Source organism: Lissotriton vulgaris, chromosome 2_1 (genome assembly GCF_964263255.1).
Source record: "Lissotriton vulgaris chromosome 2_1, aLisVul1.2, whole genome shotgun sequence".
Classification (NCBI taxonomy): Eukaryota; Metazoa; Chordata; class Amphibia; order Caudata; family Salamandridae; genus Lissotriton; species Lissotriton vulgaris.
In genome coordinates this window covers 223,783,351-223,811,283 of record NC_141687.1, presented here as the reverse complement: position 1 = coordinate 223,811,283, position 27,933 = coordinate 223,783,351, and the positions used below count along the sequence as shown (strand labels likewise).

At 49.3% G+C, this 27,933-nt stretch overlaps 1 protein-coding gene across 1 annotated transcript in view; it reads right to left on the bottom strand.

Moving 5' to 3' along the window:
• The window catches only part of ANKFY1 (ankyrin repeat and FYVE domain containing 1), a 505,630-nt gene that overhangs the window by 53,372 nt on the left and 424,325 nt on the right, over positions 1 to 27,933 (bottom strand). The window contains exon 24 of the mRNA XM_086954801.1: positions 18,039 to 18,129. Within this exon, the coding sequence (XP_086810927.1) occupies positions 18,039 to 18,129 (91 nt within the window). The remainder of the gene's footprint in view (positions 1 to 18,038; positions 18,130 to 27,933) is intronic.

The window sequence follows — 27,933 nt, the reverse complement described above, 5'->3', positions numbered from 1 at the left end:
GTTTCTTCTGGAGTTTAGCGGTGGTACCTGCGTAGAGGGTGTTTCCGTAGTCCAGTCGGCTCGTGACCAGAGCGTGGGTGACTGTTTTCCTTGTTTCGGAGGGGATCCAGCGGAAAGTTTTTCTGAGCATGCGAAGAACGTTGAAGCAGGATGAGGATACGGCGCTGACTTGTCTGTTCATTGAGAGTGAAGAATCCAGGATGACGCCAAGGTTCCGTGCGTGGTCTGTCGGGATGGGTGCTTTTCCGAGGGCTTCCGGCCACCAGGAGTCGTCCCAGGCAGAAGGGGATGTACCTAGGATGAGGACTTCTGTTTTGTCTGAGTTCAATTTCAGACGGCTTTGTTTCATCCATTCGGCGACTTTTTTCATTCCTTCGTGTAGGTTAGTTTTGGCGGTGCAGGGGTCCTTGGTGAGAGAAAGGATCAGTTGAGTGTCATCCGCGTAAGAGATGATGTTGAGGTTGTGTTGGCGGGCGATGGCCGCGAGGGGGCTCATGTATACGTTGAAGAGGGTGGGACTGAGTGAGGATCCTTGAGGTACGCCGCAGATGACTTCAGAGGCCTCGGACTTGAATGGAGGAAGGCGGACTCTTTGGGTTCTTCCGGTGAGGAACGAGGTGATCCATTCAAGTGCTTTTCCTTGGATTCCGATGTTATTGAGGCGTTGTAGAAGGGTGCTGTGGCAGACTGTGTCGAATGCTGCGGAGAGGTCGAGGAGGATGAGGGCGACTGTGTCTCCATTGTCCAGTAGAGTTCGAATGTCGTCTGTTGCTGCGATGAGGGCGGTCTCGGTGCTGTGTTTTGCTCGGAAGCCAGATTGTGAGGGGTCGAGGGATTTGTTGGCTTCGAGGAAGGCGGCGAGTTGGTTGTTGACGGCTTTCTCGATGACTTTTGCCGGGAATGGAAGGAGAGAGATGGGGCGGTAGTTTTTGAGTTCGGTGGGGTCCGCTGTTGGTTTTTTCAGAAGGGCGGTGAGTTCAGCGTGTTTCCAGTCTTCTGGGAAGGTAGCGGAGTTGAAGGAGCAGTTGATGACGTCTCGGAGGTGAGGTGCTATGACGGAGTCTGCTTTGTTGAAGATGTGGTGAGGGCATGGGTCTGTGGGGGATCCAGAGTGGATGGAATTCATCAGGCGGATGGTGTCCTCAGTGGAGATTGAGTTCCAGGCGTTAAGGGTGTTTATGGGGGGAAGATGGTCAGCAGCTGGTAGGGTGGGTTGGTTTCCGGGTTGGTTGTCAAAGCTGTTGTGGATGTCTGCAATCTTGTTGTGGAAAAAAGAGGCTAGGGAGTCGCAGAGGGTTTGAGAGGGGGTGATGTCGTTGGAGTTGGCCGAGGGGTTGGAAAATTCCTTGACGATGTTGAAAAGTTCCTTGCTGTTGTGGGCGTTGTTGTCAAGTCGATCTTTGAATGCTGTTTTCTTGGCTTTACGGATCAGTTGGTGGTGAGTGCGGGTGGCGCTTTTGAAGGCGTCCTTGGTGCTGGTGGTTGGGTCTTTTTTCCAGGCTTTTTCAAGGGAGCGGCAGCTGTTGCTTTCTAACGTCCAGCTGTGCCATAGCCTGGGCATGCTCTAACTTGAGCTTCTCTAAAGCCAGCTGGTGCTCCCTTTCTCTCCTCCTATCCTCCAACTCCTCTGGGGACAGGGAAAGGGATGAGGCGCTGCCTCCAATGCTGGACCCAGCAAGGGACTCCCTATCTATGGGGTCCTCACTATCTGCTGGCGTCCCCGTGCTATCATTTTCTTCCTCCTCCTCAGACTCTTCAGGGCTCCCCTCAGACCCACCACCCTCATGGTGTGAGACCCGGGCCCTTTCCTCACTGCGTTCAAGATCCCACTGACCCTTTTGCCATAGGATCAGGCTGCTCCTAAGTTCGGACTGAGTGTCTGACTTATCCACCCCTATGTCTCTCTCTTCACAGAACCTTACCAACTCTCCCATACTGTATCCAAACAGATCACAGAAATCAAAAGCAGGCTCCATTCTGGTGGACGTTCTAGAGAAAAGATTACACAGGGAACTTAGGGGTCTGAGCTTAACACAGGAGTACACAATTCACAAAGTTTCAGCAAGTTCCCTATCCAAGAGAACTCGCACTCACCTGCCTAGTGCCACACACCATTCATTCACACACAACCCCCCCCTCGGACTGGTAAGGCAGTTCCTACCACCCCAGATTCCTCAACCTGACCACATGTGACACAGGTACCAAACTCTGGGCGCGGGGCAGGGGAATAAATGTATTTGACACAATTGCACAATGATACCTTTTGGAGAAGAAAATAATGGAACTTCAAGAACAGTAATCCCCTAAAATGTGGTCATCTAAAATGCAGAGTTTTGTAGTGCGGCCAGCTGCTACTGTGGTACAACGCAAACACAAATCCCTATCCTCACCGCTGCGTCCAATGTTCGAAATGGGATCCCTGGCCGGCCAGGGCTTGCGCCAAAGTCAGTCAGAGACCACCACTCCTAAGTCAGGGCAAGGGAGTTACACGCCAAGATAACCCCTGCTCACCCTCTAGGTAACGTGGCGCGAGCAGCAAGGCTAAACTTGGAGGCGATATGAGTTAAGTATTTGCGCACGCACCCCAGCAACAACACCCAAGGCCCACCACAAAGGAAACTCCACACAAGGTTATATATAAAAATAGCCTTTGTATTATACCAAAACACATTAGATAAAACACACACTTTACAATGTGCCAACAGGCACGGGCAGAATTTACAGGGGATATGTACAAGACAGGGCCACATGGACCACTGTCAGGAATCAGCACTTTTAGAACTAACACTTTTAGAACATAGCACATAGAATGTAAAATCACTGTAGTACACAACCAGTAACTACTGGTAACATGGACCTCACTAGCACCACCTGCACTAGGAGAAAAACAACCACCTAAGTATCACAATACCTGTAGGGGTGTAATCACATAACACATGATGCATAACATACATTCAGAGGTGTAAGGGAGGAAACATGACGCCTAACCACATTCAGAGGTGCAAATAACACATGATGCATAAAATACATTCAGCGGTGTAAGAGCAAGGCACATGATGCATAAAAACATTCAGCGGAGTAGAACAAGGCACATGACGTATAAAAACACATTCAGAGGTGCAAGCACGAGCAATTGCGCAAAAATCACATTAGCCACCACCTGTGGCAGTCCCTAGGCCAACTGTCCTCTCTAGGGCTAGGATGCCCTGTGTCCAAAGTCAGGGGGCTTAAACGTGGCAGTTGCCCACGAAGTGCTGGGCTCCCACGTTGGCCCCATCCTTTGCCTCAGTTGCCCACGAAGTGCTGGGCAACTGAGGCAAAGGATGGGGCCAACGTGGGAGCCTCGCAGGCTCTGACCAAATATACTGTCCCCCAAAGAGCCTCGATGGGCTCTACAATACGCACTGCTCCTGAGCCTTTCTGGGGCTCTAAACACAATGTGGGCCCTGGAGCCTCGGGGATCCTAATTACAAATGCCCCCTGAGCCCTCTCAGGGCTCTACACAGGAATGGCCGTCTTTGGAGTCCCTCACAGGGGACTCAGAACACAGGAATGCCCCCAGAGCCTATCTGGGCTCGAAACAACAAAACTGCCCCGGGGCCCTTGTGGGCCAAACCAGAATGCAGCCTTTGCTCTGGAGGGGAGGGGCGGGCACCGGCAATGTGCCCAGACACCCCCCTCTCCTCTGCGATCACCTGCACTCACCGGCTCGCTGCAGGACTCCTCGCTGGGGTTGAGGGGCTTCCCTGGACAGCGCAGGGCTCTCTGCCAGCACCGGAGACCCGCCTGCTCCAGCCGGTCCCTCACTGGCTGCGGGGCTCTCTGTCAGCCTCCTGGCTGCACTCCGGGGCTCTCCCACGGTCCCGGGAGCCCCGGGAAGGCAGGCACCGCCCTCTCTCTTCCCCGGACAGCTTCAGGCTTCCTCTGGCTGTGGGGGGCAGCACTTCCGGCTCGCCTGTGGGCCGGCCCACGTCCTGCTGCAGCTTGCCTGACTTCCTTTCTGGCAGCCAATGGCAGCGCGACCCCTTGGGCGAGCCTGCAGGCTCTGGGGCGCGCTGCTAAGATCAACGCGGCGAACTTCGAGGGGCAATGCCGGGTGGGCACCGGCTTGAATTAATATACAAAGCGAGGTGGCACTCGCTCAAAGGCGGCAATGTCCCTGGCAGGGCGGGCACCTGCCAGAGGACTTGAAAATCGTCACGCAGCGGGGCAAACGCCGGGTGGACTCCGGCTTCCAAAAGTAAAGCGCTCCCTGCGCTAAATGCAAAATAAAGCGCTCTTAAGCGCTAGAAGGGGATAGAAAAGCGCTCCCAGCGCTATCAATCAAATGCAGCGCCCCCAGGCGCTATAGGACAACAAAGTCCAGCAAAAGTCCTTGTAGGCAGGCAGGGGGGGGCAAGGCTGGGCCCAGAGCCAGCACACTGGGTCTCCAGGCAGGGAGACACCCCAAGTGGCGGTCCTCTGGCCCAGCGACAGCAGCAGCAGCCCCCTCAGGATCCTGGAAGAGAACAACATCTGTGGGGACACAGCCCCATTTTTATTCACCACATTCCTTTGTCTAAGGGTGCAGGGTGGGGGAGAAACCAGTTGCAGCTGGTTCTTGAGTACTCTGTTTACCTCAACCACCCTCTCTATTCACTGGCAGGGCTTGGGTCATCAGTCGCACCTCAGGGGGTGGAGCCAGCATTGTGTGGGGAAAGTCCAGGCCCATCAGGGACCAGGTACACTCCTCCCCAGCCATCAGCATGCTAATCTCCCACTCACCACCGGACAGACCCATCCAGCCTTCCTGGAGCCAGGCTCACCAGCCAGCTCCAGCCAATCACACGCCAGGCATATTTTACATTAATATGCCAAGTCCTAGAAGTGGCATTAGTACACAAGACACACTCATGCCACATACACCATTGCGAAGCATTTACTCTCACGAGTTCGCACATATCAGATTCGAACCTGTACACCCCACACATCAGGAACTATCGGGGACACATACATTCCCCATGCATTCCTATGGGAGGGCAGGCCTATCTCATCACATGCACTCAGAGTGCGCACGCACTTTCCACTGGGACACAGTGAAAGTGCGCAGAACCCAAAAATCACCATCACCAGGTCACCATTACAAGCAAAAAGTCTAGGGGTGAACCTGCCATGAAGGGCCAAGTCCAACATGTACACAGTGTTTTAAAAGTTTTTATTTTACTTTTTATTGAACACATACTCATTAATCTGCTACCAGTATTTAATATTTTAACTGTCGTGGACCGCATGAGTAGGCATTGTGGGCATTTCGGGCCTCTGTGGGCTCTAGATTGAAAACCACTATATTGGATTATGACATTTAACAAGTTGAGCCACAAGGGTCGTGTTTACATTGGATGATGTTGGGATCGGGAGGGAGGGGGGCACCGAGGGACAACACAAGGACTACATTAAAAGTATGAACCATCCAGAATTAATGGCCTTGCTTGTTGTCTACCTTCCGAGAATGAGCTGCACCAGTGCAGGGTGTAGTCACCCACTCGATATACAACAACCTAGTCGGGTGAATGGAGTGGTCAGGATATCAAATGCCTGGAGACGCGCCTACTGTCCTCTCCTAAAAACCTGTTACTTGCTTACTTTAAAAGAATACAAAAAGGACATTCTCCTGGCCAAGACAGCGTATTTCTCTGGGAGGGTTCTTGACGCTGAGAACCATTCCAGGGAGATTTTCTCTATTGTTCGAGAACTGTCCTCATCTGACAGGGCCTCTTCCAAGGTTCCTCCCTCCCAGCTGTTGTGCAACTCTCTCAACGACTTCGTTGAGAAGGTTGCCCTTATTAAGGCCGGGATTCCACCCCCTTCCTCCACTTTTTGTGATCCCCAGCCTCCCTCCCCGGTCTGACCCATTTACCTCCCCTAACCAGAGATTCTTTCCTTTCTCTATTGACTCGCGTCAAATCTGGCTCGCCGGTAGACGTTGCTCCAGCGCATATTCTTCGCAGGCTCTTTACGAGCTGCTATCCCCCCCCCCTCACCTTCCTTAACGATTCCCTTCACCAGGGGATCGTCCCAGTCTCTCACAAAACTGCCATTGTTATTCCCCTTTTTAAAAAACCTGGGGCTGACCCCACCTCCCCTTCTAATTACCGCCCCATTTCCCTCCTCCCCTTCCTGGCTAAGGCCCTAGAGGCCCATGATACTCAGGTCCTTGGTGCCTTCATTGAGTAAAGTGGGTGATTTGCTTCCCGGCAGGCCGGCTTTCGCCCTCGGCACTCCACCGAGAAGGTGGTTATTTCTGTGATGGACGACCTCAGGGAGGGGCTGGATACCAACACGCCCCAGGCCCTGGTCCTTCTAGATCTTTCCGCCGCTTTTGACACGGTTGATCACTCCATTCTTCTCACCCGTGTCAGGGCGGCGGGAATCGAGGGCCCAGCCTTAGCCTTCCTGAGAGATCGCTCCCAGGCCATTCACCTGGCCGAATTCATTGCCCCCCTCACTCAGTCCGGTGTGGTGTTCCCCAGGGCTCCTCTCTTTCCCAGTTATTATTTAACCTATACATCTATCCCCTTATTTTTGCACTTCAAAACAGAGGTCACCGTATACAATTACGCTGATGACCTCCAACTCATTTTTCACCTGTCACATTCCCCTACCAGTATACTCAACTTCCAGTCGGTCATGCTGTTCATCAGCGATTGGATGAACGGTAACCATCTGAAATTAAATCCGGACAAGACGGAACTTGTTGTCACTGGTAGCACCCCCAGTCCCTGGTCCCCCAGCTTCTGGCCCTCTTCCCTGGGCACTTCCCCCACCCCCTATCTTTCTGTAAAAACTCTAGGGATCTCACTTAACAAGCACCTTACCCCTCACACTCAGATTAATTCTGTTGTTTCTTCCTGTTTCTTTGCCCTGCGCACTATACGCAAAATTTCCCATTTTTTCTCTGTCCCGGCCCTTAAACTCATCCTGATGGCAATGGTTCTGTCCCGGCTGGACTATGGGAACATTGTATACAATGGAGCTCCCGCCTATGCTTTCCACCGTCTCCAGCTAGTCCAGAATCAGGCCGCCCGCCTGATCCATGGCTTACCCAGATTCCATCATGTCACTCCCCTCCTCCAATCCCTTCATTGGCTCCCTATTAAAGAGCGGGCTCTCTTTAAATTGGGGTGCACTACCTTTCAGGCCTTGGCGGGGACTGCCCCCGACTTCATCTCCTCCGCCATCAGTGCATATTGCCCCAACAGAGAACTTCGCTCCTCTACTAAATTTCTGCTCTCCGTTCCCGGGTTTAAGAAAAAGAAATCCGGGGGCATGAAATTTAGGGTCCTTGGCCCCACCTTTTGGAACACTCTCCCCTTCCATATCAGATCCATCCCATCCTACTCTGATTTCTGCAGCGCACTAAAGACTTTTCTTTTCTCCCGTGCTTTTCCATCTTAGCACCTCGCTTCCCCGTTCACTCACCTTTGGCTAAGCGTCCTCCTAGCGCCATGAAACCGCATGGTATAAGTGCGCTATACAAATTGCTGTAAATTCAAATTCAAAAAAGCAAATGATGGGGAGAGGCCCTAAAGGATGAGAGCTGTGGGGCCACCTTCAGTCAGTTCAAAATTGTTGAAAGCAATTGTTTGAACAGCTTCAGTGCCATAGTCTGGTAGTAAATCAAATTTAGGGGGATTCAGCAACATTTGTCTCTTGAAAAAATGATGGTTTCCCATGAATTACTTATTAAGTTGTGTTGAACATAAAAAGGAGGAGCAAGATGGGGTGATAGTTGAAAGACATTTACCGATCAGTACAGGGACTGGATTCACATTTTTTACACTGAAAATTAAAAAAAATCCATCTGTAATGCACTACCTGTGTGCTTTGGTATGTGATAAATTGGATGGGAGTATTTTATTGACAGTTGCTAGAACTGTATTGCTCTTGTCAACCAAATGCTTTGAATCTTATACACCACTCACCCAAATTAAAATGAACAAGTGTTTGTTGCAGATTATAGATTAGAAAGGCATTTATAGAGCGCATGGCTACTCTGGAGCATCCCAGCGCTAATAGCATTGCATTCCAACTATAGACAGTCTTAGGGGAATAAATAAGTTTTAAGTTGTTTTCTAAAAATCTAATAGTTAGACTCAAAAAGAATATTGGTCGGTAGATGGTGCCATACTTTAGCAGCATTGAATGAAAAGCGACGTCCTCCGCTTCATGTTCTTTTTACTTTTGGTATTACCGCCAATAGTTTATTATCTGACCTAAGAGATCTCTTGGGGTGGTAGGGATGAATAATGCTCTAATCATGTGTGGGCCGTTGCCTCAGACCTTTATGCATAAAACACAAGGCTTTAAATTGAACTCTTTCTTGAATGGGCAACCAGTGTAGTGATGAGAGTGCTGGTTTAGCTGAAAGGCATATAGTTGTGTTAAGAAGCAGGCGAGCAGCATAATTTTGAACAATCTGTAGTATCTTTATAGTTTTAGCTGGGGCTCCTAGATATAAGGTGTTAGCATAGTCTAAGCGTGACAAAATCAATGCTTGGACTAATATCTTTTTGGCTAGAAAAGGAAGCACGGGGAGGATCTTCCTAATCATTCTTAGGATTCCAAAGCAGCTGGCTGCTACCTTACATGCTTGCTCTTTAAAATCTAACTTAGAATCAAGCCACTTTCACAAAATTTGGGGGAAGTGGTTCAATCTATTGCCACCGTGATTGGAGAGGTACTGTATGCATTATGGCTCTATATTTTTTCCTATGAATCTATGTATGGACTGGAGATGGATGACTCAACCTACACGAACTGCTGGTAATATTCTGCTGCATGACTTGTTTGAGCTGCGCCCAATGAATTCTATTTGCTGTTCTAAAAACCTAATAAAGTTGATTATCAAAAAAAAAAATCAAGCCCACACCTAAACTCTTTATGTGGTCCTTAGGGGCAGGGGGAGCCCCCAAGTAGCTGGGCCAAAAGGATCCTATAGTCAAATAAGTAGGGTTACCCAGGAGCATGACCTCAGTCTTTGCTCTATTTAACGTCAAATAAGAATCGTCCATCCAACTGGACACCTTTTCCAGGCTAGATTCGAACCAGAGTTCTCTTTTCTGTTAAGTGCAACCACAAGCTGAGTATCGTCAGCGTAGATAATAATTTGAATACCAAAAGGAGTAACTATGTCTGCTAGCGAACTCATATAAACATTAAATAGGGTGGGACTCCGGGACGAGCCCAGAGGCACCCCACATCTGAGTGTCATTCTCTTGGAGATAGTTCCTTCTTCGAAGACAGCAAAGGATCGATCTTCTAGGTAGGATTTTATCCATTCTAATGCAGTTCCTGCCACTCCAATCATTCTTAATCTTTGGACCAACAATTAGTGGTTAACCGTATAGAAGGCTGCGCTGAGATCTAATAATATGAGTGCAGTGCAGCCCCCTCCATCTAAGATTTTCCTCAGTTCTTCCACTGCTATTAACAGTGCAGTTTCTGGGGGGAGGAGCTTCGCGGGCAACCAAGATGCACGTAAGCTCGGAGCTCCGAAGACCCTCCGATCCTCCGTATTGATCCTGTCAACTATCCTGTCCCACGGCGGTGGGAATCAGTTGCGGTGTTGATGCTGATGCGGCGCCCGTTTTCAGATTGAAGATCCGAGCTTCCTGCACAGAGTTACGCCGTCGGGAGGCCTGGTGACGACGACGCCATAGCTGCCTGGCATTGTTGGGGCGGTGACGGAGCCCCTGTGCGGTGGCATTCTGAGTGGGACTAACTGCCTTGCGTGGCCCGGCGGCCCTGCCGATCTCCCTGGAGGCTTGCTGTTCCCTAGGGACGGCGGAGAGGCTTGTTGACTTCGATCAGGTGGAGGTGGTGTTATTGGCTTGCCCCCTCTCGGATCGTACGATCCCCGTCGCCCAACATGGCGGGCAGAGGAGATCCAGACAAAGGGAAGCCTCCGAGAGTCAGCAGGAAACCCCTCCACTCGCAGTCCACCATCCCTGAACGATTTTCTCACTCTAGAGGTTCACCAGGTGCATCGGGCCATACCAAGGACCCGCAGCGGGACGTGTCCCCGGAAGATACCGAACCCACCCTCCGGGACGTGATGGGAGCCATTGCTGGCGTGAAGGCCGAGATGCACAGCCAACATGAAGCACTGTCCAGCAAGGTTGATACCCTCAAGATCGAGCTCAATCTCATCAGGGCCGACCTCGGGAAGACGAACGACAGGGTCAAGTCACGACATCAAGACGTCGAGTCTGACTACTGATATGTCGGACGTGCAGACCGAGGTTCGGGACTTGAAGGCCGCTAATTTGATGCTTGCGCGCCGGCTTGATGATTTTGAGGGACGGGCACGGCGCCAGAACGTCCGCATTACAGGTGTGGCGGAGGGAGCGGAGGAGGACGCCGCGGATTTGTTTGTGGAGGAACTGGTGGTGAAGCACTTGGCGCCCGGAGGCCTGAGTAAATTCTTTTCGGTCGAGAGAGCTCATAGACTGCCTGGAGGCCAACCGAAGTCAGGTGCGACCCCGCGCCCCATCATTGCCAGACTGTTCAATTACAGGGACCGGGACGCAATCCTACAAGCGTCGAGAAGTGGCGGTCCGCTGCGGTTTCAGAATGCTGATGTGAATTTCTTCCCCGACTTCACTCAGGCTGTACAGAAACGCCGGCAAAGTTTTATGGGAGTGAAACGAAGCCTGAGGGAGATGGGGTTGAGGTACTCCATGCTCTACCCAGCGAAATTGCGAATAGAACATGGTGATCGGACGCTGTTCTTTGATTTGCCAGATGCTGCGGGGGACTGGTTGGACACTTTGCCTCAGAGTCGGACTACTCCGGAGGATCTGTCGGAAGGGGCGTCGGGCGGCCCAGGTTCCCAGGAATAAACTTTAACATGTTGGTCTTCTTTCTGCGGGGGGCTCTGCGGATGGCATCGTTCATTGACTCTTGTTTCTTTTTTATTTTTCCTGTTTTTTCAACTTGGAGGGTAACGGGGGGTGATAGGATGTCTCCTTTCTCCTCTGGGGGCTTTTTGCAGGTTAGTTTATACGGGGCGACAGGCACACTGCTAGTTGGGGGGGGGCTTTTAGTCTAATGCAGGGGGGCAGTTGGGTCGTGTGTTCTTCTTTTGCTCTTCCTTTCTTACTTTTCTCAAGGCGAGGCTACTACTGTCTTGAGTACACCGTATCGGTGGCTGCTTTCCGGGGGGGATGGCTGGGACGGGGCATCTTTGATGATGGGGGGTAAGATTTTGAATGTACTTAGTTGGAACGTGAATGGGTTGGGGGATCGTATTAAACGTGGTGTTGTATTACAAATGTTTAAACGTTGTGTTCCCGATGTTATCCTCCTGCAAGAAACTCATCTCGTTGGCAATACCTGTAGGGCTCTGAATAGAAAGGGGTTCAAAATGGTGGCCCATTCCGGGTTCTCCTCGGGATCCCGAGGGGTGGGGATAATGGTGCGCATGTCTCTTCCCCTGGAGGTGGAGTCCACAGGGGTTGACGATAGGGGCCGCTATGTTGCCGTGGTGAGCAGATGGGAGGGACGCACCCTGGTTTTGGTTTCTGTTTATGTCCCCCCGGGGTTGCAAGCGACTACCTTCCAGGATCTTGGAGGCGCCATTTTGGGCTTCCCGGAGGGGCTGTTGATACTGGGCGGGGATTTTAACTCTGTGGTTTCGGGCACTTTGGATCGTTTTCCGTCCAGAGATCTACGCAGCGCACAAGCATGGCTCCCTGACTTCATGAGCACCATTGGCCTTATTGATTGTTGGCGACTTTTACATCCCGCCCAACGACAGTACACTTTCCATTCGGGGGCCCACGGTAGTCTTTCTCGAATTGATTACATTTTGACACCCGCGGTTCAGGCACAGACCGTCTCTGGGGCTCGCCTCATGGCCAGGGGTATATCGGATTACTCTCCAGTTTGGGTGTCCTTTGACTTTGGCATCGCGTCGGCGACCAGGGTGGCGCCGGTCAATCCCTGGTATTTCCGCAACCCCAAGACTCGAGACCTCCTTGCTAAAGCTATCGATCTGTACTTCACGGAGAATACAGGTACGGTAACGTCGGCCCTTTCCCTCTGGGAGGCCTTTAAGACTGTCCTTAGAGGAGAGGCTTTCTCCTTGATAGCTGAGGTGCGCAGGCGAAGGGATGAAGACATGGTACGGTTGGAGTTGGATATTACAGAACTGAACTCCCAGTTGGCGCTGGGACTGACACCCGAACTGTTACATGCTCTCTCCCTGAAGCAGTCGGAATATAGAGCCACTGCCACTGACGCTGCCAAGGCGATGGGCAGGGAACAGCAAGGGAGGATTTACGACGCCGGAGACAAGGCGGGTAAACTACTTGCCTGGCTGGACAAGAAGGAGCTGGCTTCCCGTGTGGTGCCTGAGATCCTAGGTGACGATGGTCTGGTTGTTACCGATCCCACTGCTATTGCCGCGGCGTTTGCCGACTACTTTGAGACGGTTTATACGTCAGTCTCCGCTCTGACTGAATCGGACTCGGCCTTCTTCTTAGAGGGGATTGAGCTCCCTTGCCTGTCTGATGCTGAGCGCGATGACATGGACCGGGGCATCACGGTTGACGAGGTGGCATTAGCGATACGGTCCTTGCGCTCCGGGAAAGCTCCTGGTCCCAATGGTCTCCCGGTGGAGCTGTATAAAATCAAAGCAGACACTATCGCCCCGCCCCTGAGGAATATGTTCTTGGAAGCCCGAGACGCTGGTGAACTTCCAATGGATCAACGCCTGGCTACCATTGTGGTCATCCATAAGGAGGGGAAGCCTAGAGACCTTTGTAGGTCGTATCGCCCTATTTCTTTGCTGAATGCCGAGCCCAAAATCCTGGCTAAGTTGCTGGCCAATCGGCTCGTGGGCGTGATCGCGGACTTGGTCCACCCAGACCAGTCCGGTTTCATACCTCACCGTAACACTGCCCTTAACCTTAGGAGGCTACACGCTGTCATGGCGCGGGCGCACATGCTCTGCGAGCAAACAGTCCTGGCTTCGCTGGACGCGACGATGGCGTTTGACTCGCTTGAATGGAACTACCTGTCTGCTGTCTAAGTTTGGGTTCGGCCCTGACTTCATCAGTTGGGTTCGACTTCTCTATTCCTCCCTGATGGCCAACAAAACGGTTAATGGCCGCATGTCAGCTTCCTTTGCCTTGCGCAGGGGTACCAGACAGGGCTGCCCGTTGTCACCGCTCCTCTTTGCCCATGCGCTGGAGCCACTTGCTGCTTGGATCCGCACTCACCCTGATATTAATGGGATCAAGTGGTCACCGGGGTTTGAAGATCGTGTCTCGCTGTACGCGGACGACATTCTTCTCTACCTCACCTCCCCCTGTCGGTCTTTGATTGTGGTATTTGATGTACTGGGTACCTTTGGTGGCTACTCGGGCCTGGTTATTAACTGGTCCAAGTCCTACCTCTACGTGCTCCGCGGGGACACTCCACGTCTCCCTAGGGGCTGTGCGATACAGGTCTCGCAACAGGGCTTCAAGTACCTGGGCATCTATATTTCAACGGATGCCAGGGCACGGTACGCAAACAACTTGCTCCCTCCTCTGGCACGCCTTCGGCGGGACGTGGAGGGTTGGAAAAGATAGCCGCTGTCCTTGTTGGGCCGAGCGGCGTTGTTCAAAATGATGTCCCTGCCGAGATTTTTGTATGCGCTTCAAAACACGCAGGACCCAGTACCTTCTAAATACTTCAGAGATATCGAGGGCTTGCAGCGTACCCTCTTGTGGGACGGAAGGCCGCGCATTGCCGTAGTCAAACTGACCATTCCGTGGTATGACGGCGGTATTGCCCTGCCCGACGTGCGCTGGTACTACTGGGCTTCTCAACTGGCGGCTATCAATCATGGCTTCTACGGCCCGGTGGCTAATCCGGGGTATGCCATGGATCGATGGCTCATGAACGACGGGATGTACTACAGAGCGCTGTATTCTAAATCTCTGGACCGGAAATTGACTGGTCCCACCAGGACCGCGGTGCACTTGTGGAGGGCGGTTACAAAGACTCTGGGGTGGAAGGGTAGGCTCACCATGGCTACTCCCCTTTACGACTCTGCCTTGCTGGGGAACTTGTGGCACTCAAAAGGATTTGATCGATGGGACCTCATCGGTACTTCCAAAGTGGCGGATGTGATGGCCAGGGGAGAAATCAAATCGTTTGCTGCTCTACAGGCGGAATTTCAACTGGGGGCCACGGAGTACTTCCGATACGCGCAGTTGAGGCATGCCCTTACGTCCTCCTTGCCTGTGGGTGAAAAAGTCCCTGAGTCATCCCCGCTGGAGGACAGGGTGCTGGACGGCCATATGCCGGACAGCGCCATCTCCCTGACCTACAAAAAACTTATCAATGTTCGGACGGACCTGCTGGTGAAAGTACGAGACCTTTGGATGAATGATGGGATTGAGATGGATGACGAGGACTGGCAGTCTGCGGTTTCCTCCCCTAAGGAAGTAGCTATTTCGGCCAGACTGCGCTTGGTTCAGCTGAAAGTACTCCACAGGGTGTATGTCACTGGCCCCAGGTTGATTCGAATGGGGCTTTCCCAGGACGGCCTTTGCAGAAGGGGATGTGGTGCGCTGGCCACTTTCATGCATACCTTTTGGGAGTGCCAAGCCATAGCCTCTTATTGGGAGAGAGTGCATGCGGTTATGCGTGTTGTGACTGGTGTGGATTTGCCTGCGGAAGCTCGACGATGCTTGCTGAATGTGTGGGGTCCGACCGACTACAATAACGCTCAAACCCGCTGGGTCACCCTGGGGAATATGGTGGCCAAGAGGGACATTGCCCAGAGATGGGGTGCTCCGACCCCCCCCACTGTGAGTCTTTGGAAAACCAATATGGACTGGTGCATGCTGCGGGAGAAGACTGTCTACTTAGCCCGGGGTAAGCCCAAGATGTGGGGGCTGGTCTGGGGGCCTGGAATTCGTATAGAGGAGACATTTGTGTGCCCCCGGAGATAGTCCAACCGGAAATTCGTCTCTCACCATAGCTAATCCCTCCACCCAGGTTTTCACATGACGTAATCCTGTCTCTTGTTCCCCGTACACATGTGTGCTTCTTTGATATGGTTATTTCATGATGCGGAAGTTCCCGCCTCCCCCCCTGGACATGTGCCTTACCGCTCTTCTATGCTTCTCTGCCTTGCCATCTTTCTCCCTTTCTCCCCTCTCTTTCTCCCCTATTCCTTCTTTATCCTTGTCCCTTTTCACTTTGTTCATAGCGTTCACTTATATAATATATAAAATTAAACCGGACTGCTCCTTTTACTGTTTTGTGCACACTTCCATGTTGCTTTATAATGCTGCCTAGCCTCCGGGATGTATGGCTGAATAGCAGTGTACTTTGAATTACAAATAAAGGTTTTCCAAAAAAAAAACAAAAAAAAAACTGCAGTCTCTGTACCATGTTGTGGTCTAAATCCATTCTGTGATGGATGCAGACGAGAATTTTCTTCGAGGAAGGCAGGTAATGTCCAGTTTACATGATTTTCTGCTAATTTGCCAATGCCTGGTAATAAAGAAATAGGCAGATAATTAGCCAAAACCTCGGGGTCCAAATTGTTGGTTTTTTTTAAGTGCTTTCACCATGGCCTGTTTCCATTGAGAAGGCGCTCTACCAGTTGCCAAAGAAGCGTTAATCAAATTTAAGACAACAAAAAGACACCATCTCAGTATTTAGGTTTAAAAAATTGGGGGGTGCTACATCTGATGGTGCTCCAGATTTAAGCTGATTAAGGAGTCCTTGGAGAGAGGAAAAACTTAAAGGAGGAATAACCTTCAATAACAGATTTCCATCTCTACCTGTCTCTTCAGGTACCGGAAGGTTATGTAAAGCCAGTACTTGGGGAAAGGAGTTGTAGATCGTTTGAATTTTATTGAAGAAGAATTCTACCATACCATTACACTATTTAGGTGTATCCGCAATGATAATGGGGGCCGTGGGAGGGGTGATGAGAGCCTTTACAGACCGGAATATTTCACATGGACAATTATTCGATAATGTAATATTTCCTCATAATAGAGAGCTTTGGCTGCCTTTATTTCTACTTTATAAATCTTTATAGCCTCTCAGTAATACTTTTTATTAATTGCGGAGGAGTGTTTCCTCCACATTCTTTCCAGCTATTTTGGTTGGATCCCAGTTTGTTATGGATCACTTTTTTGGTAAAACTTTGTCAAGAGATGACTCAAGCCAGTTTACTGGGTTTCCATTCGCAATGACTGGGTCAGTTTCTGGATTGGGGGTCGTATTTTTCAAGCTAGTCACCCAAGCTTTTATGGGCAATTTCGACCAAATTCGTCTCAGCTTACTAATTTTTTTGGGCGGGGCAGTTCCAGTCTGTATTCTCCAGGAAAATGGTATTAAGAAATGATCAGTCCAAGGTAATGGTTTTAGGATAATTGACCATAAGATCAGGGATATTTAAAGAGATTGGGTCCAGTAGAAGGCCTTTATAGTGAGTGGGGCCTTTAACTAATAGGGTCAGTTGGAGTATCTCCAATCCTTCTGTTAGCTCAAATCTAGATGGGGACAGGGTGTCGTCAAAATGGAGATTAAGATCCCTAAGGAGGGAAGAGAGCTAGCTAAATTGGCAACCGCATCAGGGACGTCTTTACAGAAGTTGCCTACCGCCCCTGGTGGTCGATATATAAGAATTCCTGAAAAAGTCTTAATATGGGAAATAGTCAATATGAAATGGATGCTTTCACAGTCTGGAAGGGGGTTATTAGTAGAAAAATGTGTTTTTGTATATAATAGCTAGACCATCTCCGCTACCCGTAACGCGATCCAGCCTTGATATTACATAACCTGGAGGGGGTGCTTGAACAATCTTGGGGTCGCCTTCCTTATTCAGCCAAGTCTCTGTTAAAAAGAGAACATGGGGGCTTTCTTCTTCAAGTAAGAGGAGGATTTCTAATGAGTGTTTTGTTAAAGAACTACAATTCAATAGAAACATTCTAATAGTTTCTGTGGTTGGGAGGGGTAAAGGTGTTTCAAGTGATTGGCAAAGTTTAAAACCATAGATATGACAGTGCTTATTAAAATTGTTTGGAAACATTGTGTGTAAACACTTACTACTCAATGATACACTGAAGGAGGTGAGTTGATCTTTGGTGTAGGCAATTAATTCTCTGGGGAAACCGGCAGGGGATGTGGTCCCCGGTCCCGGTCGGGCGCAGGCGGGCTTGCCTTAGGCACGCCAGAGGCGCGTCCGCTGTGCGGTCACGTCATCGGCTTCTTTTGAAGACCGGGAGGAGCGTGACAGCGTTTGGAAGCTAGAACGCTGACCTAAGATGGTGCCGATCTATCAACCAAGGCCCACCGGAACATTGAACACAGCTCCTTACAGTGCAAGGGTCAACAGCGTGAATAAAGTGTAGGTTTTAGTTTAAAATACATTTTTTTTTTTATTCCCCCTCTTAAAGTGCAAGTTTCAGTTAAATACAATTTAAAAATTCACCCTCTCTGAGCATTAAAACAGCTCTTAGCACAAGACCAACAATAACAGCTTAATTCAAGTGCAACTGATTATAATTAGAAAGTACAGCTACGCGGTCATGTCATCGGCTTCTTTTGAAGACCGGGAGAAGCGCGTCAGCGATTGGAAGCTAGAACGGTGACCTAAGATGGTGCTGCTCTATCAACCCGGGCCCACCGGAGTATTGAACACAGCTCCTTATGGTGCGAGGGTCAACAGTGTGAATAAAGTGCAGGTTTTAGTTTAAAATACAATTTAAAAAAAAAATCCCCCTCTTAAGGTGCAAGTTTCAGTTAAATACAATTTTAAAATTCCCCCTCTCTGAGCATTAACACAGCTCTTAGCACGAGACCAACAATAGCAGCTTAGTTCAAGTGCAACTCATTATAATTAGAAAGCGCCGCTTATAATTATTAGGAACTCTTACTGCACATAAAACGCAAAAAATGCATCAGTCAAACAAAATGATAACGGAATAATGTCAAGCTAAAATTATTTTAATAGAAATGTGAAACATTTTAATTGTATTTACCAATGGTGTTTCCTTGTTGTGACCCCAAATTTGGCAGTACACTCGTAACAGGTTGAGCCATCACACCACGGGGGTTCCTTTGTAAGCATATCTGGAAAACACAAAGTAGAGCTAAAGGAGAAACACTGAACTCTTAGCAGTTCTGTCAGCACGTATGGGAAAGTTTACTGTAATATGGAGGAAACATTCAGACAGAGGACGGAAAAACCGTATGCCTTCACCAGCAGATGTTAGTTTCTGGTCTACGTCATAGTATATTGAACAGAAAGATGTACAGTATGACAAGGTGGTCCATGACAACACTGGTGAAATGAGTTGGTACATTTTATCTGCCGTGTTGGCCTTCAACCTGCTGAGTGTAAAAACGAACTGTATCAGGCGGAGACTTGCTGCAAGACCACTGGGGACTGAATTTCAGTGGACTGATCCAAGCAGCTTTAAGGACCGAACCCTGGATAGGGCACATGATACTTTGAGTATGGACCGGGGATTATGACGTTTAGAATGCAGTAAGTGTGAAGAGGCACTGTATGACAGGGTTGAGAGGCAGACAGACAGCCGGCTTGGAGTCAGTGAGGAGAGGTGGGGATATGGAAAGGTTAAAGAGTGAGTTCACGGGGACAAAGCACATAACAGGAATCAACCTAATAGGTCATCGCAGCCATCCAGCTTGCTCATAGCTATATAGTTATTATGGTAATTTGCAGTCAGAAATAGAAGACGAGAGCAGACGGTTTTGATGATTAAGGAATTTGTAAAGCGCAGTAATCGCCCCTGAAGGGGTATCTTCGCGCTAGAGGAGAAGGAAAAGCAGGATCAGAGCGATCAGTTACAGAAAAGTTATGTCTTTAAGAGTTTCCTAAAGTGGAGGTGATTGTAATGTACCTTTAAGAAAATTACAGTTTAATTGCAAACATTAAAATCGATTTGATGTACTTTGTAAAAATGTAAGAAACACTGCCCATCTACGGGTTTTATTGTAAATACAATGTTAGTTTTAACAGGTTTGTATTGGATGGTATATATTTTTTATCCTGATCTAGAACTGATATTTCTTAACAGAAAAAAAGAATTGAAGAATTCTATTTTAGAATTAAAATGTAATTAAATTATACTCACCCTTTTCCCCATCAAGATTAATCATTCAAAAATTGATTACAAAAAAATATATAGTTATCGAACTGAAAGTTGAATTCTATTTATAAAATACAATATAATTAATGTATTCCATTTAAATTACTACCCACCCTTTGCAATCTATTCATAAATAGAATAAAAAGTAATACATATATTAAACAAATTAAATAAATGTAAATTAAAATGTAAACGTTATTTGAATTTTATTATACCTAATGCTTTCTATATAAATTATTACCCTGCCTTTGCATCAATTTAATTACACGTTCCTAATGTAGACTGATCATCTTATAATACTTTAAATTGTTTACATTTAACTAAATGTTGCTAATTAGATTACTTGCCAACCCTTTCATCGATATTATTTATTTGACCCATTCTTAACTTAGGAAAAAAAACTTTAATTTCTTAATAAATTTATTCCCACGCTTTTCCCCTAAATCAATTTAAAAATCTAATAATAAATAGAATCAAACTCGAATTCAGGTAACTTAGAAATACTTAATTAAATAAATTACTTCCCACCAGTTGCCTAATATCACTTTTCTAACCGGATTCTAAAATGAGCAACAATCTTTATTAAATAAGTTATAACATTAAATAAAATTTTATTACAATGTATTGTAAAAAACGCAACGTAAATGTAAGTCTAAGTAAATGACATGCATTGTAAAAAAAGTTGATGTAAATGTATGCCCATGTGAATTATTGTTAAGGTCACATACCGGATACTTTGTTTAGGCCAATGGATCTGGAAAAGCTTCCTTAGCACCTATTTACCAGTAGATGGTATCTTCAGCTACTGTAGCGCCTCAGTCCCGTCCAACTACAGACATGACAGAGTAGCGTATGGGTGCCCCCCTCCAGTTTGACGTCAATTTTCCTCCTTTTTTGCACACCCTAAGAAACTGACATTTTACTGACAAAACTGATGCAACAGCTTGCAGTGATAGAATCGCGCTTGCAATCTTCTGGATTGTTTTAAGTTCAGTCCACTGAATGGGGAGGTGATAAGGAACCTGCAGATAACTAAAGTATCCACCAGACAGAGCGTTACCAAATGTAAGTAAGTTTTTCTTCTAATGGATACTTCTAGCGCCTCAATTTTTGAATTAGTACCAATGCAGTGCCTCCCGAAAAGACGTGGGTCTGATTAGTGGACTTATTCCAGAATTCCTGCAGGACCAGGAGGGCAAAATGTTCCTGTCTGCAAACCTGAGAGTAGATACAATAGATACTCATAAAAGTATGGATGTAGTTGTCTGGCTGATGTCCAATATAAGAAGAACTTAGAATTTGCCCAGTGGGATTCACTCCTTTGTATGGTTCAAAGAATGGTTGTTGCTGGTTTACCAGGTAAGTGGTGCAGTCAGGTTGATCCTCCCGAGTATGAGGATAGAAATTAGAATATAAGTTAATGCTGGCCTCTGTCCCAGATGTGCATGCCCTTGTGCACTCGATATCGTTGTATATCATGTAAATACTCCTAAACAGTTTATTCAGAAATTCCTTTAATTTGTCAGTAATTCAGTTTACCAATCTTTCTTGATTATTCACATCCAATACATTTAATCATATGTTATTCCGTCATAACATTCATCATTCATGGCTGGACATTTATCTCTGCCCAATGCGTTTCAGGCGAGTAGCCCTTCTTAAAGGGCCCTCTAGCTGTAACATGGAGAAAATTTCAGGTTCCGAAGAGGACTTCATCTATCACATCGTAAATAGTGTCACTATAATTATACATGAAGTAATAATTCATAGACATATTCATCTTTCCATCCTGATGTGCATAATGGGTTTGGTGGTATGATTCAAGAACCCGTGGAAACCAAAGTCTACCATATTTGTTACTACTCATGAGGAGTTCCGATGGACATTTCACCCCATGTGTATAGTGCACAAATCTGGCTCATAATATTTTTTATAACCGTCACACGTACCAAATTGCTCACGGCATTACGAGGGGACTACGAGAGAAAAGAGGAGTAATGCCTCTGAGGAATCTATTTACAACAGGGGAATTAAAAGAGGGCTGATCAGGAAGCCTAAGAAAGGCTGAAATAGCAGAAAGGTAGCCCTTGATCGTGCCGAGGGCAGTACCCTGCTGGGCCAAAGAAAGAAGGACCAGAAGGACTTCTGAAAGAGGGGCAGAAAGGGGATCCACAGCCTTTGCTGTGCACCATGCCACAAACTTATTCCACCTGCAGGCGTATACCAACTTAGTAGGGGAACGCCTGGCTGCCAGAATGACATCACAGACTTCAGGAGGCTGGTCGAAAGGAATCAACTGCCGCCGTTCAATCTCCCCGCAAGGAGGTGGAGAGTGGACACGCCTCTTCCATGTGGCCGCCCCATCCCAGGAAGGACGCATCCGTCACCACTGTGTGCTTCAGTTGGGGAAGGGAGAGGGATCTGCCATTGACCCAATGCCGGTTTCTGAGCCACCACTGCAATTGTTGTGCAGTGCCCTCAGAGATCTGGACGTAATCGGACAGATTCCCCTGATGCTGCGCCCACCGGAACTTCAGGTCCGACTGCAGAGCCCGAATATGCCATCTGGCATGATCAACCAGCAGGATGCAGGAGACCATGAGGCCCAGCATCCTCAGGGTCATCCAGACCCAAACCAAGGATGGAGGCTGAAAGATGGGAATCAGAGCCTGAATATCCTGGACTCGCCGTTCGGGAGGATAGACCCGAAAGTGTGTCATATCCAGAACCGCTCCGATGAAGAGGAGCTTCTGAGAGGGAATCAGGTGTGACTTCGGCACATTGATGGAGAACGCCAGCAAATGCAGGAGGTCGGCCGTAGTCTGGAGGTGAGAGACGACTGTCCAGGGTGAGCCCTCCTCCAACAGCCAGTCGTCAAGATAGGGGAAGACTGGAACCCCTGATCTGCGACCACAGCTATCACTTTTGTGAACACCGAGGGGTGCTGGTAAGGCCAAAGGGGAGCATGGTAAACAAAGTGCTTGTGGCCTAGCGTAAACCGCAGGTAACGCCGGTGGGCCGGCAGGACGGGAATGTGGATTGAATATGCTACTTACCAGTATGCATCTGTTCTTGGCATGTAGGGCTGCTAACATTCATATCTTAGCATTAGATCGCCGCCTAGTGTTGGGTCCGGATGATCGCACATTGTTGTCCTGGAAGAGTCTTCGAAGTATCCTGAGATAGGTGGCTCCTCCCCTGGACTACAGTGCGCATGGGCATCGGCTCCATCCTCAGATTGTTTTTCGCCATTGTGGCAGAGGATAGAGTGAAAAGTATAAAGGATGTCCATGCTAATGATTGAATACAATAGTATATCTGCAGCTGCGACAGGCACCGGGGAGGAGGGTGGGCGATATGAATGTTAGCAGCCCTACATGCCAAGAACAGATGCATACTGGTAAGTAGCATATTCAGTTCGAGGCATGTGGGCTGCTAAATTCATATCTTAGCATAGAATACATAGCAGTCCCTCCATCAGCGGCGGTTGCCCGTGCCAGCTGCAGAAACCTGAAAAAGTGTCTTGAGAACAGCCTGTCCTACAGCTGCTTGCTGTTTGGAATGTACATCAACACAGTAGTGTTTTGTAAAGGTATGTGGTGTAGTCCACGTGGCTGCTCTGCAAATGTCCTCTAGAGGAATGTTTCCTAGGAAAGCCATGGATGCCCCCAATTTGCGTGTGGAGTGCGCCTTTGGGGGTATTGTTAAAGTGCGCTTGGCTTTTTGATAGCAGATTTGAATGCACTTAACAATCCATCTGGCTATTCCTGCTTTGGAAATGGGGTTGCCTTTGTGTTGTGGTGCGAAGGCAACAAAGAGTTGTTTTGTTTTCCTAAAGTGTTGTGTCCTGTCTATGTAGTACATCAACGCCCGCCGTACGTCTAACGTATGGAGCATTCTTTCCGCCACTGTTTGTGGGTTTTGGAAGAATGCCGGCAAGTCGATAGTTTGGTTGAGATGAAAATGTGACACCACCTTTGGAAGGAATTTGGGGTTAGTACGTAGCACTACCCTATTTGGATGAATCTGAATGAATGGCTCCTGGATTGTGAGCGCTTGTAGCTCACTAACACGCCTTAGTGACGTAATAGCAACTAGGAAAGCTACTTTCCACGTTAGGAATTGCAGTTCACACGAGTGCAGTGGCTCAAATGGTGGTCCCATCAGTCTGGTGAGGACCACATTGAGGTTCCACACCGGAGCTGGCGGTGTTCTTGGGGGAATGACTCGTTTCAGACCTTCAAGAAACGCTTTAATGGCAGGCACCCTGAAGACCGAGAGATGCTGCCTGTTTTGAAGGTAAGCTGCGATGGCGGATAGATGTATCCGAATAGAAGTGAACGCTAGTTTGCACTTGTAAAGGTGTAACAGATAGCAAATAATGTTAGGGATAGATGCATCTAGCGGGTTTATGTCATTGTCTGCACAGTAAATGACAAAACGCTTCCATTTTGCGGCATAGCATGCTCTGGTTGACGGTTTCCTCGCCTCCTTGATGATGTCCATGCATTCAGGAGGTAGGTTGAGGTATCCAAACTCTAAGACTTCAGGAGCCAGATCGCTAGGTTGAGCTGTTGCGGATCTGGATGCTGAATTTCTCCATGGTTCTGCGTCAAAAGTCTGGGCGTGAGGCGCAGTCTTTGGTGCGGTACCACCGAGAGTTCGAGGAACGTGGTGTACCAGGCCTGGCGCGCCCACGTTGGAGCAACTAGGATTAGTGTCATCGAGTGTTGCCTTAGTTTTCTCGCCACCAGTGGTATCAGAGGTGTCGGGGGAAAAGCGTACGCAAATTTGCCTGACCAGTTCATCCATATCGCATTGCCCTGTGATTGCGGGTGTGGGAACCTGGCGGCGAAGCTTTGGCATTTTGCGTTCTCCCTTGTGGCAAACAGGTCTATTTCTGGATGACCCCACTTTTGGAAGTACGGCTGGAGTACTGATGGATGTATCTCCCACTCGTGCATTTGATGGCTGTATCTGCTGAGCAGATCCGCCATCTGATTGTCCTTTCCTGGGAGGTGTTCTGCCATGAGGAAGATGTTCCTCTGAATGGCCCACTTCCACATGCTCTGAGCCAGATGAGACAGCTGCGGTGAGTGGGTTCCCCCCTGCTTTTGGATGTAGTACATCGCGGTCATGTTGTCCGTCCGGACTAACACCACCTTGTTGCACAGATGTACAATGAAGGACTTGAGCGCCATGAAGATCGCCATCAGTTCTAGATAGTTGATGTGCATCTTCTGTTGCTGCGTCGTCCATAGTCCCTGCACCGTGTAAGTGAGCAGATGAGCTCCCCATCCCTGGAGAGATGCGTCCGTCGTCAGGATAACTTGTGGCACTGGCTCCTGGAACAGTCGGCCCTTGCAAAGGTTGTGTGGAGTCCACCAATGCAGAGAGTTGTATGCCCGACTGGTAACCAACACTAGGTCTGTTAATTGTCCCTGAGCCTGTGTCCACTGGTTTGCTAAGCACTCCTGGAGCGGGCGCATATGCAACCGTGCGTGAGGGACTATGAAGATGCAGGAGGCCATCATGCCTATCAACTGCATGAACACTCGTGCTGGAAGTGAGTGTTTCGGTCTGAACTTTTGGATTAGAGACTGCATGCTGTCTATCCTGACCTGGTTTGGTTGCGCCTTGGCCGTCAGGGTATTGATTGTCGCACCCAGAAACTGTCGGACATGTGCCGGCTGAAGGTGTGACTTTGGGTAATTCAACGAGAAACCCAGGTCGTGAAGGAGGTGAATGGTAGTCGACATGTCCGCGGCGCACTGTTGTTCCGACCTGGCTTGAACGAGCCAGTCGTCGAGGTAGGGGTAGACATGGATGTTCTGCCTCCTGAGGTGCGCTGCCACTGTCGCCAGGCACTTGGTAAACACCCTTGGGGCTGTGGTGACTCCGAAGGGTAGGACTTTGAACTGATAATGCGTGCCTTGGATAGTGAACCTGAGGTACTTTCTGTGGGACGGGTGCAGGGGAATGTGGAAATAAGCATCCTGAGGTCTAAGGTTGCTAGGAAGTCCCCTTTGTTTAACATGGGAAGAATCTGTTGCAGTGTAAGCATATGGAAATGCTCTGACAGTATATACAGATTGAGGGGACGGAGATCCAGAATTGGTCTGAGCGATCCGTCCTTCTTTGGAATGAGGAAGTACAGTGAATATACCCCTGTGCCTTCCTCCCCCACTGGCACGAGCTCGATTGCTCCTTTTTGCAGCATCACCACCACTTCCTGCTGCAATAAGTGCAAGTGCTCTGCGGACATAGGTCTTTGCCTTGGTGGAATGTTGGGTGGAGTGGATTTTAACTCTAGACAATAACCGTACTGGATAAGTTGTCGCACCCACCTGTCTGTGGTGATGTTGATCCAGACGGGCAGGAACTGCTGTAGTCTCCCCCCGACAGGTGTTAAGTGGTCGGGGGGCAGTGACAGTGAGTCACTGATTGCTTGGGGCAGAGGAGCGTGTATTGTTGTTCCCTCTGCCGCGTCCTTTGTTGCTGTTTCCCCTGTAGCCCCTCTTGCTCTGTTTGGGGTACGAGGATTGTGCTCCACCCCTAGGGAACTGTGACTGCTGACCCATCTGTCCTCTGGTGACTCCACGGGCACCTGAGCGACGAAAATTATTGCCACGAAACTGCTGTGATTGTGGGGCCCCCATAGATTTAGCAGTTTCGGTGTCTTTCTTAATTTTTTCCAGGGTGGTGTCAACATCTGGACCAAACAGTCTATCAGGATTGACTGGTTGATTAAGTATGGTTGTTTGGATGTCAGGTTTAAACCCCGATATGCGGAGCCACGCCTGTCGTCTCAGCATGACACTGGTGTTAATAGCCCTAGCGGCTGTGTCCGCGGCATCAAGTGCACACTTTATGGCCGCATTGGAGATCAGTTGTCCTTCCTGTATAACCATTTTGGTGCCCTCTTGAAACTGCGGAGGCAGGTGTTGCACAATTTGCTCTAGTGTGTCGTAATGTGATCTATCATAACGTGCCAGTAGTGCCTGTGTATTTGCAATGCGCCAGAGATTTGCAGCTTGCGCAGCCACTCTTTTGCCTCCTGCCTCTAGCACTTTGGACTCCTTATCCGGGGGAGGAGCTTCACCCGTTGTTTGGGAGTTGGCCCTTTTACGGGCATTTGCGACCACCAGGGAGTCAAGCGGCAACTGTCCCCGAATGTATGCAGGGTCTGCAGGCGCTGGTCTGTACTTTTTTTCAATACGTTGATTGACCACCCTCGCCCTGGTAGGCTCTTTAAAGATGTCCGCAGCATGCTTGAGGACCCCTTTGAGCATAGGCAGTGTCTTCACAGTTCTTTCCGAGACTGAAAAGGTGTCGAACAGAAAGTCTTCTTCAACTGGGTCAGCATGCATGTCCACATCATGATTAGCAGCCGCCCTCTCAATGAGTGCATGGAAACCTGCAGAATCCTCTGTCGGGGATGCACGTGTACTGAAAGCCTGTGGGTCTTGTCCCACATTTTGGGAGCCCTGGTCCCCAATGTCATCATATGAATCCAGTTGTGCGCCTGGTTCATTGACCGGGAAAGTGTATTGGTCATCTTCATCGTAGCCCTCACTTTCAGAGTGGTCTGGAGACGGTGTTGGGCTCCTTCTCGGAGTGGGCTGGATAGGTTCCATGAGGCCTGAGGCGTCCTGAGGAAACTTTTTCTTCTTCAGGGGGATGACGTAGGATTCCACCGGCTGCGAAGTGATCCTCCTCTTGTAAAGGGTTAGTCTGCCCGATTCTGCATCTATGAAGCACTCCGAATCCTCTTCTGAGTCGAGAATTGGACCTGAAAGTGTCCCTGCCGTAGAAGATTCCGACTTCTTTGGCGTGGATTTTGATGAAAAGGCCTTCGGCGCCACTTTTGGCGGCAGAAGGAAGAGGAGTTTACTTGCAGGCTTGACCGGGACGTCTGTCGCCTTCTGCGGCGATGGCGCCGGCGCCGACGAAGCAGAGGCCTTCTCCCTAATTCTTTGTAGTGAAGAAGCAATGAGGGAGGCGTCGGAGACAGTGGTTTTTGGCACCGACGAGGTGGGTATGCCCTCGGATCCGACATTCTGCTGGAATTTTTGAGGGTTGGTAGATGATGCCACATCCGCCGACGCCGAGTCCTTGGACCGGTGCGCAGATGTCCCAGTCGGAGCCGGAGCTGTGTCGCTGGCTTTGGCGTGTTTTGCCGGCGCCGCCGCGCTTGTCTTGTGCGTGCCACCCTTTTTAGAGGATCTCTCCTCCGGCGCCGATTTCGACCCCCCGGAATCGCCAGTTTTCTTCGACTTCTGTGGGCCGGAGGTCGACGGAGTCGATGAGGCTGCAGGCTTATTCGTTTTCGTTGTAACGATCGCCATCTTAGGGACGCCTGAGTCCTTAAGTTTCGGTTTCGGTTTCGGGTCGGCCATTTTAGGTGTTGTCGATACCGTTGCTTTCAGTTTCGGTTTCGATACTTTCGGCGCAGCAAGTATGTCCGTGGCCGGGCCCGGAGGCGGGGCCGTGGCTTGCGCTACGGGTTCTTGGGGAAGGCCGACAGGCGATCCTTTGACCCGTTCTTTATGTCCGTAAACTTCGGGGCATAGCTCGTCCTCTGAGCTATCTTCCGCGGCCCCATAAACCCCTTCGTCGTCCCCTACCTCGTCGACGTATTCAAGGCCTTGACCCACGACTCCGTCGTCGTCTTCCGGATCTGCCTCGACCTCCGTCTCGGGCGGGGAAATCTGAAGATGATGGCTCTGGTCCTCCTCATCTTGGTCATCGAAGATGTCTT